General features: G+C 36.6%; 1 protein-coding gene across 4 annotated transcripts in view; it reads right to left on the bottom strand.

The window, feature by feature from the left end:
* The window catches only part of LOC149564801 (gamma-glutamyl hydrolase 1-like), a 152,072-nt gene extending 148,453 nt beyond the window's left edge, over nt 1-3,619 (bottom strand). For all 4 annotated transcript variants that reach the window (XM_089818382.1, XM_089818383.1, XM_089818381.1 and 1 more), the window contains exons 1-2: nt 2,708-3,619; nt 881-967 (exon numbers count right to left, since the gene is read on the bottom strand). In XM_089818382.1, coding sequence (XP_089674508.1) covers nt 881-967; nt 2,708-3,043 — 423 coding nt within the window. In that variant the 5' untranslated portion in view covers nt 3,044-3,619. The remainder of the gene's footprint in view (nt 1-880; nt 968-2,707) is intronic.
* Nucleotides 3,620-15,891: the final 12,272 nt, after the last annotated feature.

The raw sequence follows: 15,891 nt of genomic DNA, 5'->3' as shown, positions 1-15,891 counted from the left end.
GGTGTTGTGGAGGAGGGTATGCCTACCTCTCTGCCACCAATTTGGGATATAAACCATCATATCGACTTCATCCCTGGAGTCATTGTGCCAAAAAAAAGCAGTATACAAGATGACTCCTCTCAGAATGAAGAAATCGTTAAACAAGTGCAGGAATTACTTGACAAAAGGTTGATAAGGAAGAGTCTCAGTCCATGTGCAGTGCCTACCATCCTTAAACCCAAGAAAGAATGGAGGCTATGTACTGATTCAAGAACCATTAACAAGATCAATTTGGTACAAATTTCCAATGCCAAGAGTAAAGGATCTGGAGGATTGTTTAGGAGGGGCTTGTTATTACTCTAATGCATAAAAGTTCTTGTTTAACATGAATAGAAGCATTAGATTTCTCTAGGATGAACAGAATTAAATTAGGTTTCAAAATCCACATATGTTTGATATAGCATTAACAATCCCAATAGAATTACAATACTTGATCATAAATTGTTGTACATTCTAAAGTGTAATCTTATTTTGTAGCTGTTTCCTTTTTTGAGGGTTACGTGTCCATTTATTTTGTTCAACATCTTACCAATTCAAATGCTGAATATGATCCCGTGCCACGCATTTTTTAAGATTTGACTGCATGATTTAATACATTTATTTTAATATATGATCTTTTCATATAAAAAATAAAAATTAAAGAGCAATCATATCAATTTTACTATTCAATTGAATTAACAATCATAATTTCACATAAGTTCAAATGAAAGCAATCTTACATGTCAAAACTGATTGGCTAAGGTAGATTTTGTGCAAATCCTTATCTGATTTGAGAAAACTTCTAAGTACGTTACTGATGATAAGGTAAATGAAAAAATTAAACACAAATCATATGACTTACCTTGAAGAGCTTTTCAACTATTTGATAATATAGACCAGTTTTACACCATCCTCCAGTAAAAAGTAGGCCATTAATAAGTTTGAATTTCTGAAGATAAAAAGGGATTTGGAATGTATTAGTTATAGACATGGAAAACAAAGGTACTATTTTATCAAAACCTATCAACATCTATACAACCACATCTAGTTCACTGAACCCAACATATTTGATTGTTTGTTGTAACATTGCTGTAGTCTCTAGCAGTTCTTGTTAATAGACAACTGTCAAAACCCATTTGAAGCAACATATTAATTTTAGTTAATGAAAGAAGAATGGGGTACGTCAAGCAGTGTGTAAGGGGCGAACTCTATGTAAGCTATTTAGTTCAGAATAACTTGCAAATTGATCCATCTCTAATCTGCAATCAGCATTAAAATATAATTATGTGGAAAATTAATTATGGATTTAAGTTTTAACCATTGATAGCTAGAAATAAATTAGATCCATGCATTAGGAGTTTCTACCAAATCTGCAAGAAACAATGCATAACATAACCATGAACAAATTTATTAGAGATGTGTATCTCTTGACACTAGCCATTGTTTTCATCGTTCCTAATAATATCTAAATAAATCACACAAAGCAGATGAAAAAGTTGATAAAATACTTGATGAAAACTTAAAAGCCAACACATCTGAGAGCTCCTTGGAGTCCTACGATTGAGAGATCCAGGGCTATCTGATACAATAGACACATTATTGGTAAACATAAAAAATACCTCTGCATAGAAAAAACTCGACACTGGAAGAAGAATTATATATGAGAACAAAAAGAACCTCAACATTGGAAGTAGAATTATATCTTTGATTCTGGCAATTCCCAAAGAACCTTTAATGTTAGAGAAGCCCAAACGACCTCAGTGTTAAGTTGCTAACAAGAAATGGAGATCTCGATACTAGTAAAACATTGCCTAAACATTGACAAGTTACAAAGCTTTATCAACAGTTTCAAATTATGCAGGAATGGAAGGTGGGACTTACAGGCTTGTGCATTTCTAACCAAGCATATTTGCAATGTTTGCGCCATTTATTATAACCTTTCTAAGTTAATATTAAGCTTTTAGACAGGTTGTAATCATATAGCAAGTTACAAAGCTTTCACAAATTTCCAGCCTGACAATTGTCCCTGTTGCATATTTCACACGATTAATGGGTAGTCTGATATATGCTATTTTATTCTGCTCTCTCCCGTATTGAAAATCCTTAAAGATTCGTCGAAGGCCAAACTCGTGAGGTTTATGAGAAACAGCAAGAAGTGTTAAACATCGGGACATCCCAAAAGCATTGCTTGGTGCTAACCAGTGATAAAGGAACTCAACTTTTAGTCGATTATCGAGTGGTAAAAACGGTTTAAACTGCCATGTAAGGCCATACTCAAGGCCTATGAGATTCGTCAAGAGATGTTAATCATCAAGAAATCCAAATATCGTTACTTTGCATAAGAGTTTCAATCGAGATAAAGTATGTAGACCTGTAATGACATCTAGTTATAAGCCAACCAAACCATTGTGAGACCCTTATACAAAATTTATCTCCATTTGAAAACCTCCAATATCAGCAATCTACCCAAAGATTCCTAAGGTAGAGCGCTAGTTTAGTAGATTAGTCACGAATTGACATGATGATGACTCAACCAAGAACATCTCGATTTTTTTTCAATGAGGTGAACCTGAAGAATTTTTAACATAAAGCATAAATTATATTTATATTTTTGTACCCTAGAAACTACAATTCAAAACCAAATAAATCCAAATTTGTGAACAAAACCAACCAAAAGAAAAGGGCACACCTGTTCCAGGATCTCTTCTGGCTCATTAAATATCAGGGGAATAACACGAGCACCTCCAGATTCAACAAATTTAACATAAGAAGCTGCAATGTAAGAAACATTAGTAGCATTGCTGAGCCTCCCACTTGCCCCATCTCCAGGATGGGACAATATGCCGATCACAGGCGTTTCATTAACATTTGCAGTTACATTTTTCGCTCTTATCGGAAGGGCAATAACAGTGCCATCTTCAGCTATGACAGCGTTACTGTCAGCTGCTGCTACGAGTAGCGTAAACTGAAACTGACATAAGGCTATAACAAAGAAGGCCAGTGCATAACATAGAGAACTTGACATTGCTGAGCCTATCCCCAAATAGGAAAAAAAAACAAGCAATGGATTTGTGAATGAAAGACCTTGGTGATTGCTTTAAAGTCACCGATGGCATTGAAGATTTGAGATAATGGTCGTGGGAATAAGGTACGTCTATCTTGGATGTGCTAGAATGTCGTGGTCATAGTGGGGACGTGCATAAAATTTTGAAGGTACCTACGGAGCCAGCGATTGATGTTTTTCTCAGCATTGTCTCCAATGAATAGGAAAGATATGATTCACGGAGGTTACTTCAAATAGCGAGATTAACCTGTTTCGTGGCACGCATGCGGTGTTGGTCGTTTTCTTCATGGCAGAGATGTTTTGTTGGTGTGTAAAGGTGGTTTTCGGGAGTTTACATTTTGTTGAGTTACGTTTTGTTTTGGTGGAAGTAGGCAATACTTGGCTGCTGCACGTTAAAGAAGATTTCTTCCATCAATGGCAGTCTTCAAAACCGGTGAGTGTTTTGAAGATGCCGAGGCGGCTGCTGTAGATGATCGCTGGACTGTTCCCAACCCACCCCCTCAACCCAATCTTAAAGATGATTGGGGTTTTCAAGATAAAGATGATCCACATCCTCGGGTTGTCTTATATGTTTTTTTTTAATGAATAGTTTTTGTTTTTGGTTGTGGCCGTGTTTTTAGTCCGGCTTCAGCCGTGTGAACTCTTTCACAAAGTGATTTTATATCTCTTGGCCTTTTTTTTGTGAATTGTAATCTGAGTATATTTTATTAATAGAAAGGGACACTATTCATCAAATATATATATATAGTCCTTTCACCAGTGGTGTTCCGTTAATGAAAAAGTACACATTTTTATTGGGAAAATGGTATCTTTAATTTAGGAAGATTTATTATTATTATTATTTACAATGCTTTGATCTAATTTTCAAAATTAAGGCTAGTACTTGTCAAATAGTTTTAAATTATATTGTTGATAATTTTTAGTATTTTTAAATGGTAAAAAAAATGTTATTTTGTTAATAATTTTAGATTAAATAATAGTATAAATAATTCTAATATTTTATATAATTATTTTGTTAGGATTCACATATATCATAACCTCTGGTACATTTTGGCATGCTAACAATGAGTTGGAACAACAAGTAGGAGCCGAGCGAGAGCTGGAATAGCGAACAAGAAGTCCGACAAATCACCTCGAAAGAAGGTTGGCCCTTCTCCCCCTTCTCTTCTTCTTTCATGTGCCTCTTTTGCTCTGCGTTTTTTGAACACAAAATTTTCAAGCACACCACAAGCAGACACAATAGATCCTAGACTTTACATGGGTAACAAAGCAAATTTAGGGGATACTTTATACCCTATAGAGCCACCTCAAAGGATGATGAACATGGCATACACAAGAACCTTTGACCCAGTGCTAATAGGTCTAGCACACATGTTCCGGAGGCATGGCTCAAATGGATAAACCACAGAGGGAAAATAAACCCTGATAATCACATGATACAAATTAAAGACGGGTTTTCAAGGAAGGACCACATGGCACAGGTAAAGCCCATAGTAGGGCCCTGGAGCTCAAACTCTCAGTGGGTAGATGCAAATGAAGGCAGTGGAATGGTGATCAAAGAGACGTTGATTTTTGTTAATGCAAAACAATACAAGGGGATCTTAAGACACAAGCAAATACAAAAAAAGAAGCAACCAAAAAAGAGGTTGTACATGATTCTCCTGAAAATAGTTAAAAACAACTATACTGCTACCCCACAAGTAACTTAAGTCCAAGATGGTGAACAGGAGCAAAGTGGACAGGAACAACAAGGAAATGAAGTCCTGTCTGCTCAAGACCAAGTTAGGGCAAAACTAACTACAGATGCCATCACTGAAGAGGAGGAAATGGAAAGAGAGGAGAAGTATTGTGACCATCAAAGAACATATAGCCCTACAACCTCCCCTCTTCTATGGTCCTCTAAACTATACGTGAATGAATTGATGTTGCTAAAGGAGCAGATAAGAAATATACAAATAAAGGACCAAATTAGGGACTATGGATGAATGAAATGATAGAAGCCAACAAGAACTTAGAGGAAGAAAACACAATGCTCAAAGAGGAAGTCGCAAAGCTACAAAACAATATGGTGAGAGGACAAGAAGAGCTACTTGCTCTAAAATGGGAATTACAAAAAAATAGATTAGCAAAAGAGATATTAGAACCACTACATAGAAGTAGCACAAATCAAATGGAAGAAATCAAATCAGCAGTGGAAGACATGAAGAGGAGAGAAAACAACCTAAGAGAACAAATAGAGGCAGTAAAATCTTGGACACAAGTTGTAAATGGGGCTCCTGAAAAGAAATCAAATGAAGATATGGAGAAACAAATCAAGAGATAGTTAATGGAAGAAAAATAAAGAATAGATAAAGTTGGGAATCTCATAATCAAAGGGTTAAAAGATTTCAAAGAAAAGGAAAGAATAGAAATCTTAGTAAGAGACTTCTAGAGGATCAAATGAGATGGATGGGTAACGGGTAATATTCAGCAGGCAGTCAGGATCGGTAGGAAGCTAGACAATAGCAAACCCAAGCATATAAGAGTCACACTAAAGAACACGGAAGACAAAAATGCAATTCTAAAAATGAGGGGAATTTTAAAAGGCACACAAAACTATCTGGATGATGATCTAACGTTTGCACAACAGGAAGAGCGAAGAAAGGAATGGGGATAAGTAAAGCCTGCAAGAGAAAGGGAGCTTTTGGCTGAGATAAAAAATGGCAAAGTTCAAATCAACAACAAGCCTCTCCAAAATAAATAGGGATGCCCCCCTCCCCCCCCCGAAGTCTCTACAGGTAGTGAGCTGGAATTGTAGAGGTTTTTAGTGGAGACGAGGATCTTTAGTTTGGGGCCAATAGCAAAAGGGAAAGACGTTATTATACTTACTAAGACACATGAACATGAGGGTTGCAAGATACCAGACTTTGACGGTTATAATAAAATCTTGATATGGAACAATGGATCAAAAATGGGTAATGGACATGGGGGGATAACAGTCCTAATCAGAAAAGAATGGGAAGATACTATAAAAGTTGAGAAAAAAATCCTTACAAACAATTTATATGGCTGAAATTAGTAGCAATAATTTGGCTGGCTGCATGTTATTTTGCTCCAAAGAACTCCAAACTATATAAGAAAAATGGTTTTGATAGCGAGGATCCATATGGTATGTTAAAGAAAGACATCTCAAACTTTGGCTCTGTTAGAATCTGATAAGATTAATAACCTAAAAAACTAGTGCAAAGAGTAAATATCTAAACTATGAATGCAAATGATACAAAATCAAAATAGCATCATAGAGTTAGTCTCCAAGAGAGTAATGCAAATGCTAGAAGCAAAATAGCATTAAGAGGATGCAAATACAAGCCAGGTAACATGTTTATATAGGCTAGAAAGAGGGAGGAGGTAGAAACACCAACCAATGAGGAGCGACCATCTATCGGACTAAAGATAGCAAAGTATCTTCTCAAGATAGCTAATGGATGCTCACATGTAGGAAGGTGACACCTCACAACCATTCACCTAATAAGACATGCTTTATTAACCTAAGCAAGATTATTAAAAGTGTAGGAAAAACCTAGCAAAATAGGAAAAATAAAAAACTACACTAACAACCTCCCATAAGCGAAGCTTAGGTGGATGCTAACCTAGCAAAGCTATGAAAGCAGGAAAATGGGTCCCGACAACAAGGCCTGATCAGGTACCCAATACAAGAAAAAGAACTAGATGAAGGAAACTAAGCCTCCAATCTAGGAAATGCCCCAAAGAGAGGAACAAAAAAAGAGCATGAAGCATCTCCGAAGCATGAAGCTGCAAACACTGTCAGAAGAAACTGCTAGAACCCCCACTGAAATAGTGCATGACCAGGTAGAGAAGACAAAGTCTGAAGAGCTGATCAATCGAAGAGGTGACCTCCAAAGGTAGGAATGAATGAGTGTCTATATAGTAGATGAACCATCTCACCGAAATGCATAGGTGCCTAGCCACTGCATCCGCCTAGTACATAGGAACAAAAATTGAATATGTAGATCACTCAACCGAACCAAGGAAGCAATAGAGCCAATAGGTGAACCCCCCCATAATGTTGAATAGGGAGAGGGGTGACAGGAACACTAAAATGCAATGCCAAAAACATATGCAAGAAGAAGAATCAGGAACACCAACAGTGCAATAGAAGTACAAGCACAGGATAAAGGGCGGTGTCACCGACACACTGCATGGGCTAATGTCGTGGAAGAAAAATTCACTTGACAAAGGTGGATGAGCACAAAATGGCAAAACATCATGACCCCCCATGACACTTTATAACTGAGTGCGAGTACAAACAAACACAAGGTGTACAAGATCCCAGATATGCAAAAGCAAGCACTTTATCTCAATGTGTTTACAAAAAAAGGAATGCAACAGAATAGAAGCATACAATGCTCAAAAGTCAGAAAGAAGAGTGAGCCAAAAGAATAGAAGAAGAGATTCCAGGACCTGTAGAATCCAAGTAATCTGCTAGAGTGTGAAAGTGCAAAACTCGAAGGAGAAAGAACCTGGAGCAGAATCTGGATAAAAGACCTCTGCAACTGAATAACTCATAGAACCAACTTTCCAACAATATCTGGCGAGCCCAGAAAAGAGTCTGAATGAGCGAGATATGGCTCTCGAAAGGCAAAATATAACATCTAGCTTTGACTGCCAAAACAGGCAACTAGACTATAGTAAAAATAAAAAAAACCTATACCATTATCTCTGTCTCAGAACCAGCTTTCCGACGCATTTTTCGAATTGAAAAAATACGTTCGTATGCTCAAGTTACGAAAGAAAAATCGACAGGGCCTCCTCATGAAGAGCATATGCTAAAAGTGAAAATTGGGCACAATAATCAAGGGAACAAATAGCACCACTGCGATCTACTCGAAAAATCATGCACTTTCAAAAAAAGAATCGCCTCGATACGAGGTCGTATGAGAAAGTTATGATCCTCCGAAGTTTCCAAAACGAGAACTATGCACAGTCACGGCTAAGAATTTGCAATTTATGAAGAATTCATACATGAAAAAAAAAAAAAAACTCCACTAGTGAATAGAGCACAAAAAAATAGCCAAGTTCATAACAAGAATCATCAAAATCGTAGTTTGTATGAGCAAGAACGAGACATTTGAAAACTGCATTCAAATCTGCGACTGCCAATGGAGAGGGGTATGGCTACATGCTCGATTCTGCAAAATATACAGCTTGCATGCAAAATCTAAAAGATACCCAGATGGTTTTTTTTGGGGCTGCGAACAAAACCCAGAAAGCGTTTTTCTTTCTGATGTGCAAAAGATGTTGTTGTAGTGTAAATTAGATGCCTTTAACAGTAAAAAACGGCTCCAAAAATCAAAAAATGACCCCAGCAACCAGAATATGACATGCAAATGCTGGATCAGCTTTCTAAGTCCATCAATGGCATGCTGGAACCTGCAAAATTGATTGAAAACTCCAAATATGCAAGTTGGTTGTCAGATTTGAGATTGAAACCCCAGAGAAAAATCGTTTTTGTCAAAACTTTTATGATTCTCAGGATCATCCAAAGATGCAAGAGAAGAGCATACTTCATTTTTCAAAAAACTACAATAAAGTTTATTTGCCCCCCCGCCCCCCGAATCTCTCAAATAAGGAAATTAAAATCTACTCTTGCACATAGAAAAGCTCTGATACCATGTTAGAATCTGATAAGATTAATAACCCAGAAAACTAGTGCAAAGAGTAAATATCTAAACTATGAATGCAAATGATACAAAATCAAAATAGCATCATAAAGTTAGTCTCCAAGAGAGTAATGCAAATGCTGGAAGCAAAATAGCATTAAGAGGATGCAAAAACAAGAGATGCAAATACAAGCCAGGTAGCATGCTTATATAGGCTAGGAAGAGGGAGGAGGTGGCAACACCAACCAATGAGGAGCAACCATCTATCGGACTAAAGATAGCAAAGTATCTTCCCAAGATAGCTAATGGATGCTCACATGTAGGAAGGTGACACCTCACAACCATTCACCTAATAAGACATGCTTTATTAACCTAAGCGAGATTATTAAAAGTGTAGGAAAAACCTAGCAAAATAGGAAAAATAAAAAACTACACTAACAGGCTCAATGGGAGAGATAGTTTTAATGGGTGACTTCAATGCAAGGATAACAAATCACTAGGCAATTCAGTTGGGCAGTGAGAATGGAGGAGAGGTTAATCCTATTTGGTTAGAGAAAGATATAGATCATGCATGGACAAGGGTATCACAAGACAGGCAAGCAAATTTGTCTCATTTTGGGGTGGAACTGCTAGGTCTCTATAGCTTATATGGTATGATCATATGCAACGGTATAGAAAAATGATCAGGGTGTGTCACATGTAAGACGTACAATGGTCACAAACATGTGGTAGATTATGTCCTTTGTTGTCAAGCTTCCACATCTAGAATTCTGGATTTTCAGATTAGAACATGCCCCATTGAGCTGAAATCTGATCACATGTCACTGTACATAAATTTGGACATTCACAACTATAACTTGCATGCAATAGATGTCAACTTGCCCAAGGACAATAAATCTCTAGGAAAAATTATCATGAACCAAGAAAACCAAGAAGTCTTTGTGGCTTCCTTAAAGTACCATCTTCAAATAGCAACAGATGATCACTCACAAAATGGAACAAAGGAGCATGAACAACATATTTGCAATAGCCTGCTTGTTTCGACAATCCACAAGCTTTAGAGGTTTGCAAAAGATCTCGATCCAAGAAAAGGGATAGCAACACTTTTCCATCAAATCCATGGTATGATGAATAATGCAAGGCAACAAAGAAAATGATCAAGGGAAATGAATCAGACAAAGAGAGACAAAGAACTTATGTGAATTTGATAAAAGAAAAAAAGGAAAGATTCATCATCGCTAGAAGAGAGGAACTTATTGCACTGGGGAAACTTAATCCCAAAGGAGTTTGGAGAGAGCTCGAACAAAGAAGATGCAACTAGAAAACAATATAATAGATGATCAATGGTTAGCATATGCAAAATCTCTCTATGAGCACACTGACAATAGAAACACCCCCCCTAGAATCAACACCTATGTTGAACTTTTCTTAGTGGAAGATATAAAACAAGGAATAAAGAGCTTAGCAAATAGTAAATCAAAAGGCATAGATGGGTTGCAAGCTGAAATTTTGAAATGGGGAATGGAACCTCTTGCTCCTCACATCCAAAATATTTTCAACAAAGTGAATCCAAGTGGTTTCCCAACAAGCTGGACCACTAGCATGGTGATACTCCTTCACAAGAGTGGAGATAGCAATAATCCATCTAACTATTGTATGATCATGGTAAATCCACTCCTTGGTAAATTATTTGGGGGCATGATAGAGCACAAAATCAATGGTTGGGCAGAAAAAGAACAGAAGATAGCAAAAGGACAGGCTAGTTTTAGACCAAAGTACTTCACTATTGATCATTGTGTCACTCTTAGACACCTCATTGAGAAAGTTTGGGATATCAAGGACAAGGAGGTTTTTTTTTTGTTTTGTTGATTTCAAAAAAGCATTTGACACAGTTCCTAGAGACAAACTTTGGAAATTTATGGAGGATCTCAAAGTCCCAAACGAGTTTCTGTGGCTATCCCTAGACTGTATGAGCAGGTTAGAGCTAGAATTAGAACAAAAGAGGGTATATCAGAGTGGTTCAACAGTGATATTGGAGTAAAACAAGGCTACCCCCTATCACCCACCTTATTTGGGTTATATATTGATAAATTAGAAGGCTAGCTAAACAAAACCTTGAGAGGGGCAATCCAACTTACTAAGTATGTCATTAAACTACTCCTTATGCCAATGATCTCATTCTAATAACCTAAACAACCAAGGATTTAAAAGAACATCTAAGAACAATGGAGGATTTTTGTCAAGAAGTTGGGATGCAAGTGAACACTAGCAAAACTAAAATTATGATCTTGTCTTTCAAAAAGAAACAACATCAAGTTGATTTTCTCTTAGATGGAAATACCCTAGAGATTGTGGAAGAATACAAGTATTTGGGCATATATTTTAACAACAAACTCAACTGGGAAACATGCAGAATCAAGAGGATACAAAGAGGATGTGTTGAGATATGATTGAAAAGATCATTGTTGAGAGAGATCATTCAAAGAGGGAATTTGTTAAAGCAGACTATGTTTTTCAATCATTGTTTTGTCACTAATGTCAAACTTGCTATTTGTTGGTAAGACAATTGCTTATAAAATTTAAGTACTATCACTTAGTTGATTCATGAAGAGGATTTGATCAATAAGAAGTAACAGTAGCACTTAGAGGAAAGGTTGAGTTATGATAATGTAATGAAGTACAAGGATCAGTTAAGATAGTGATAACATGATGTAATGATAATCTACTTAAGGTTACAAATGTTGGCTACACTAAGAAAGGTTAGAAGAACAAGTTACATAAAGTTTGTCTGCCAAGCTTGACCGAGAGGATAGTAGGTACCGAGCAAAGTCAGTGCAAGCTGAGTAGAAAGTTAGTTGGAGTCGAGTAAAAGAAAATTCTAGTCGATGTCGAGCAAAATAGTTGACACAAAGTAAAGTTTAGTTGATGCCAAGCATCCATAAACTTTAGTTGATGCCAAGTGATTTATAGAGGATGTCAAGTAACGCAGTATGTGTCGAGCATTAGAAGGTTGATAATGCCGAACTGTTGCATTATTTTAAAGATTGAAGATTTGATGAATCTGAGCTGACAAGTTTGTTTTTTTTAATTTTGTGAACCAGGTGGAAGATAAGGTTGATGAGCTGGTGGCACAGAATTTGAGGTAAATTGTTTTTAGGTGAATTCAAATGGATTCTAGAAGAGATATGAGATATGGGGTAGATACATTGTATCCTACCTAATCCATCCAAACCCTAAATATTGACGATGGAAAATGAGTAGGAAAATATCTTAATTTCCTATTTATAGGAATGCCTGGTCATGAAGCAAAGTTGTCATGTGTGAGAACTTAAGGAAGAGAAGGAGTTAAGGGGTTTTGCTTCATCAAGTAACTGAAGAGAAGAGTCTGCAATGATATTTTAAGAAAGAAGGCTTAAGGAGATAAATGCTTGAAGGGTGAACAAGCTATCAAAGCTGCAAAGTATGAGAGCCAAGTAGAATTGAGGACTAAACAAAGATCTATAAACTGCAAGAGAAGTTGTAAGTTGTATTAGATCAAAGCTCTACTCTTACTCTCTAACAATTGTATCAGTCTAGGGTAAATCCTTTGGATTAAGGTTGATCTAATAGTCATTTGTAAATCCTTTAACTAGGTGGCATTTCAAGTGAATGGTCTAAAGTCCTCTAACAAGGCTCACTTCTAACAGGGTGATTGAAATCCTTTAACTAGGTCACATTTAACAGTTTGTATTGTAACCTTTAACATGGTTGGCCTTTCACAAGGCATCACTTTAGAAGAGTGAAAAGGAGTAGCATATTACTAGTATTTTTTCCCAAATTGGGTTTCCACGTAAATCATTGTGTTAAGTGTGTTGATGAATCTGTTATGTTTCATGCTTTACATTTCTGCAAGTTGATTTGACAGTAACCTACAAGTTTTAGTGATTGCATAATATTATGGATGCATGCATAAGTATAAATGTTGTATGGGTTCACTAAGCTGTGAAAAGTCTTATTTATACATTTGGACCTTGGATAACTGATTCAGCCCCCCCCCCCCCCCCCCCCCCCCTCTCATTTATTCTAAAGTATTCCAACAATTGGTATCAAAGCCATCTATTTAAGAGGACTAGTTTTAAGGTACTAGAAGCACAAAGATCAAGACATCAAAAAGAGATGTACCCAAGCTTAATAGAGATAACTTTCCTACATGGCAAAGTTTGATGAAGCTACACCTTGGAGGACTTGGAGATCATGTGCAATCTACCATTTCAATGGAACATGTTGATCTAGCCGGAGTCCTAACGACTGAAGATATAAAGAAGAAGAAAGAACACAATCAAGCAATGTTGGAAATTGCCTCTACCCTAAGCTATGTCAAATTTGATGATATCAAAGGTTGTGACATTACAAAGAAAATGTGGGATGCCCTACACACTATCTATGGAGGAGACAAAAATGTTCAAAGAGCCAAATTTGAGAGTCTCAAAGGTAAGTTTGATGCTATAAGAACGGAAGAAGGTGAGAATATTGCTCAATATGTTACTAGAATAAAAGAAGTTGTTAGTGCAATAAAAGGAGCTACTGGTCAGATAGATGATGATATTATGCTAAACAAAGTCTTGAGAACACTACCATCTATTTATGCTATTAGATTTTATGTAATTCAAGAACTGGGATGTATTCCAGGAAATAATCTAACCCTTGAAGGTCTGGTAGGTAGACTCACTACTTTTGAACTATCTAACTTTGATAATTACAAACTTGAGAGTCTTGAATCTACTTTCAAAGCTAAGTTGTTATTGAAGGATTCTGATGAGAAGAAGCAGAAGAAGAGAAAGATAAAATGTGCCTAGTGAGAGTGATACAGATGAGGAAGATGTTGAGCTAGAAGCATTACTAGCAAGAAGATACCACAGGGGTACAGGCAAGTTCAAAGGTAAGCTACCCATCATTTGCTTCAATTGCAATGGGGTTGGTCATATTGTTGCAAGATGTACACAGAAGAAGAACTACAGAGGTGGTGACAAGTACAAGATCAGAAGAGAAGATGATAGCAAAGATTACAAAGATAAAGGCAAGAAGTCATGCTACATTGCTGAAGAGGAAACAAGAGATGATTTTGATGAACATGATGATAAAGTGGTGTGTGTTGCAATGAAGGAGGAATCTGACAAAGATGAGGAAACTGCACTTGTGACTTGTGTGCACAAAAATGATAGATGGATCATTGACAATGGGTGCTCACATCATATGACTATAGATAAAAGTAAGTTCATTACCTTAAATTGTTATGAAGGAAATAGTATAATATTTGGTAATGATGCACCATGTTTGATAAAAGGAAAAGGTTCTATCAAACTCACAAATAAGATTTCATGTGATGATTCTTACTATGTTGAAGGACTAAACTATAATTTGTTGAGCATGTCACCATTAAACAATTTGGAATATAAGGTTGAATTTGAAAACAAGATTGCTAAGATATATGAAACAAATGTTGATCTCAAATTGGTTTTGACAAGTGAGTGTCAGCGCACTTAAGCCATTTATTCAGTTCATACCAAACTAGTAATACATGCCGAGCACAACATGTGAATATTAGACCATGCCAAGTTGCAATGAGTACCGAGTCACTCATGTGTCGAGTCACTCAGGTGCCAAGCAGATAGATCATGCTAAGTGATTCAGGAGCCAAGTAAATAGTGGATGTCGAGTAATGTAGGTGTCGAGTCACAAAATACAAAATAGTGCATGCCGAGCATTAGAGACTTCATGTGCCGAGTGACACAGCTTTGACATATTTGTTTGCAATGGCACAAACAACTAGTAAACCATTTTTTAGCCAACTTATGGATAGATTATAAACTTTTGGAGATAAGGATGAATCTATATTTGGATTCCCTATGCAATTACATGCAGCCAATCAGAAAAAAAAAAGGTTTAAGTGGCAAAATGGATGAATCTCAGTCGTAGATTCATACCTAACCCTAAGCCACCTAAGTCTTCAAAAGGAAGACAAAACCCTAAACTCTTTACAATGGGTGAGTGATTGAATTGGAGGAGCAAACAAGATAGTTTGCATGCAGGGCATTCAAGGTGACTTAGAAGTAAGAGTGAATTGCAAAATCAGTTAGAGAAGAGCAAAGTATAGAGAAAAGGATACAACATTAAGACATTTGATCATGAAGGATCAATTAGACATTGTGTAGAGGTGACGTGTTATTAGGAAAGCAAGTGCCAATCGCAGGATCTATGCTCAGACATTTTAACAGGTGATTTCAGTTAAATCTCTTATCATAGTAGTCCTAATAGGCTGTATGAAATCCTTTAACAGGGCGCTTACTTAGTTGTAAGTTGAAGTCTTCTAATGAGGCACACTTCTAATAGGGTGTTGAAATCCTCTAACAAGGTGAGACCTAACAGTCTTTGTAAGCCTTTAACAAGGCAGACCTTTCACAAGGTAGACCATGATTCATGGTCAAATCATTGTAACCTTCACTAGATACACTTTATTACTACAGTAGTGAAGATTTGTGGATGTCATCCCCACTCCAATTTTACCTTCTCACTTGGAGGGTTTATGAGTAATCATATCTGGTGTTATGTGTGTGATTGCTTACATGTTTACATACTTAGATGCATATGCTTTATATGTTTTTTTAGATTACATATTGAATGCATATGATGAATGAATGGTGAAATTTTTATGGGTCCAAGTCTAAACTACTGATTCAACCACCCCCCCCCCCCCCGCCCCCACCCTCACAAGTTTACTCTTTTCACTTGCACTTCCAACAATTAGTATCAAAGCCTAGTTCTCTAAAAGAGAAGCTTTGCAACTTTGAGGAAAGATCTTAAAATAGAAGTTTACAAGTTGGGAAAGACTATTGAAATACATCTCATACTTCATCAACTGAATGAGGCAAGAGAGGAACTAAAGAAATCCTTGAAGAGAAGGAAAGAGATTGCTATTGTAGAGAATGACACACAATACAAAGTGATAGACACTACTAAGCTATTTGCAGATAGAGACTCAAATGATTTTGATGCAGTAGTTGCAAATCTAATAGAAAAGAATAGAATCCAAGCTAAGGAAATAAAAAATCTCAAGGTAAAGCAAGAATTACAAGCCATACTACTATGTGAGGTGACTAAACAAAAGAAGAA

This window comes from Cupressus sempervirens, chromosome 3, assembly GCF_028749045.1.
Source record: "Cupressus sempervirens isolate cs-2001-9-10 chromosome 3, ASM2874904v1, whole genome shotgun sequence".
NCBI lineage: Eukaryota > Viridiplantae > Streptophyta > Pinopsida > Cupressales > Cupressaceae > Cupressus > Cupressus sempervirens.
Note: the sequence above shows the minus strand (reverse complement) of the source record. Positions and strands in the feature narration are given on the sequence as shown.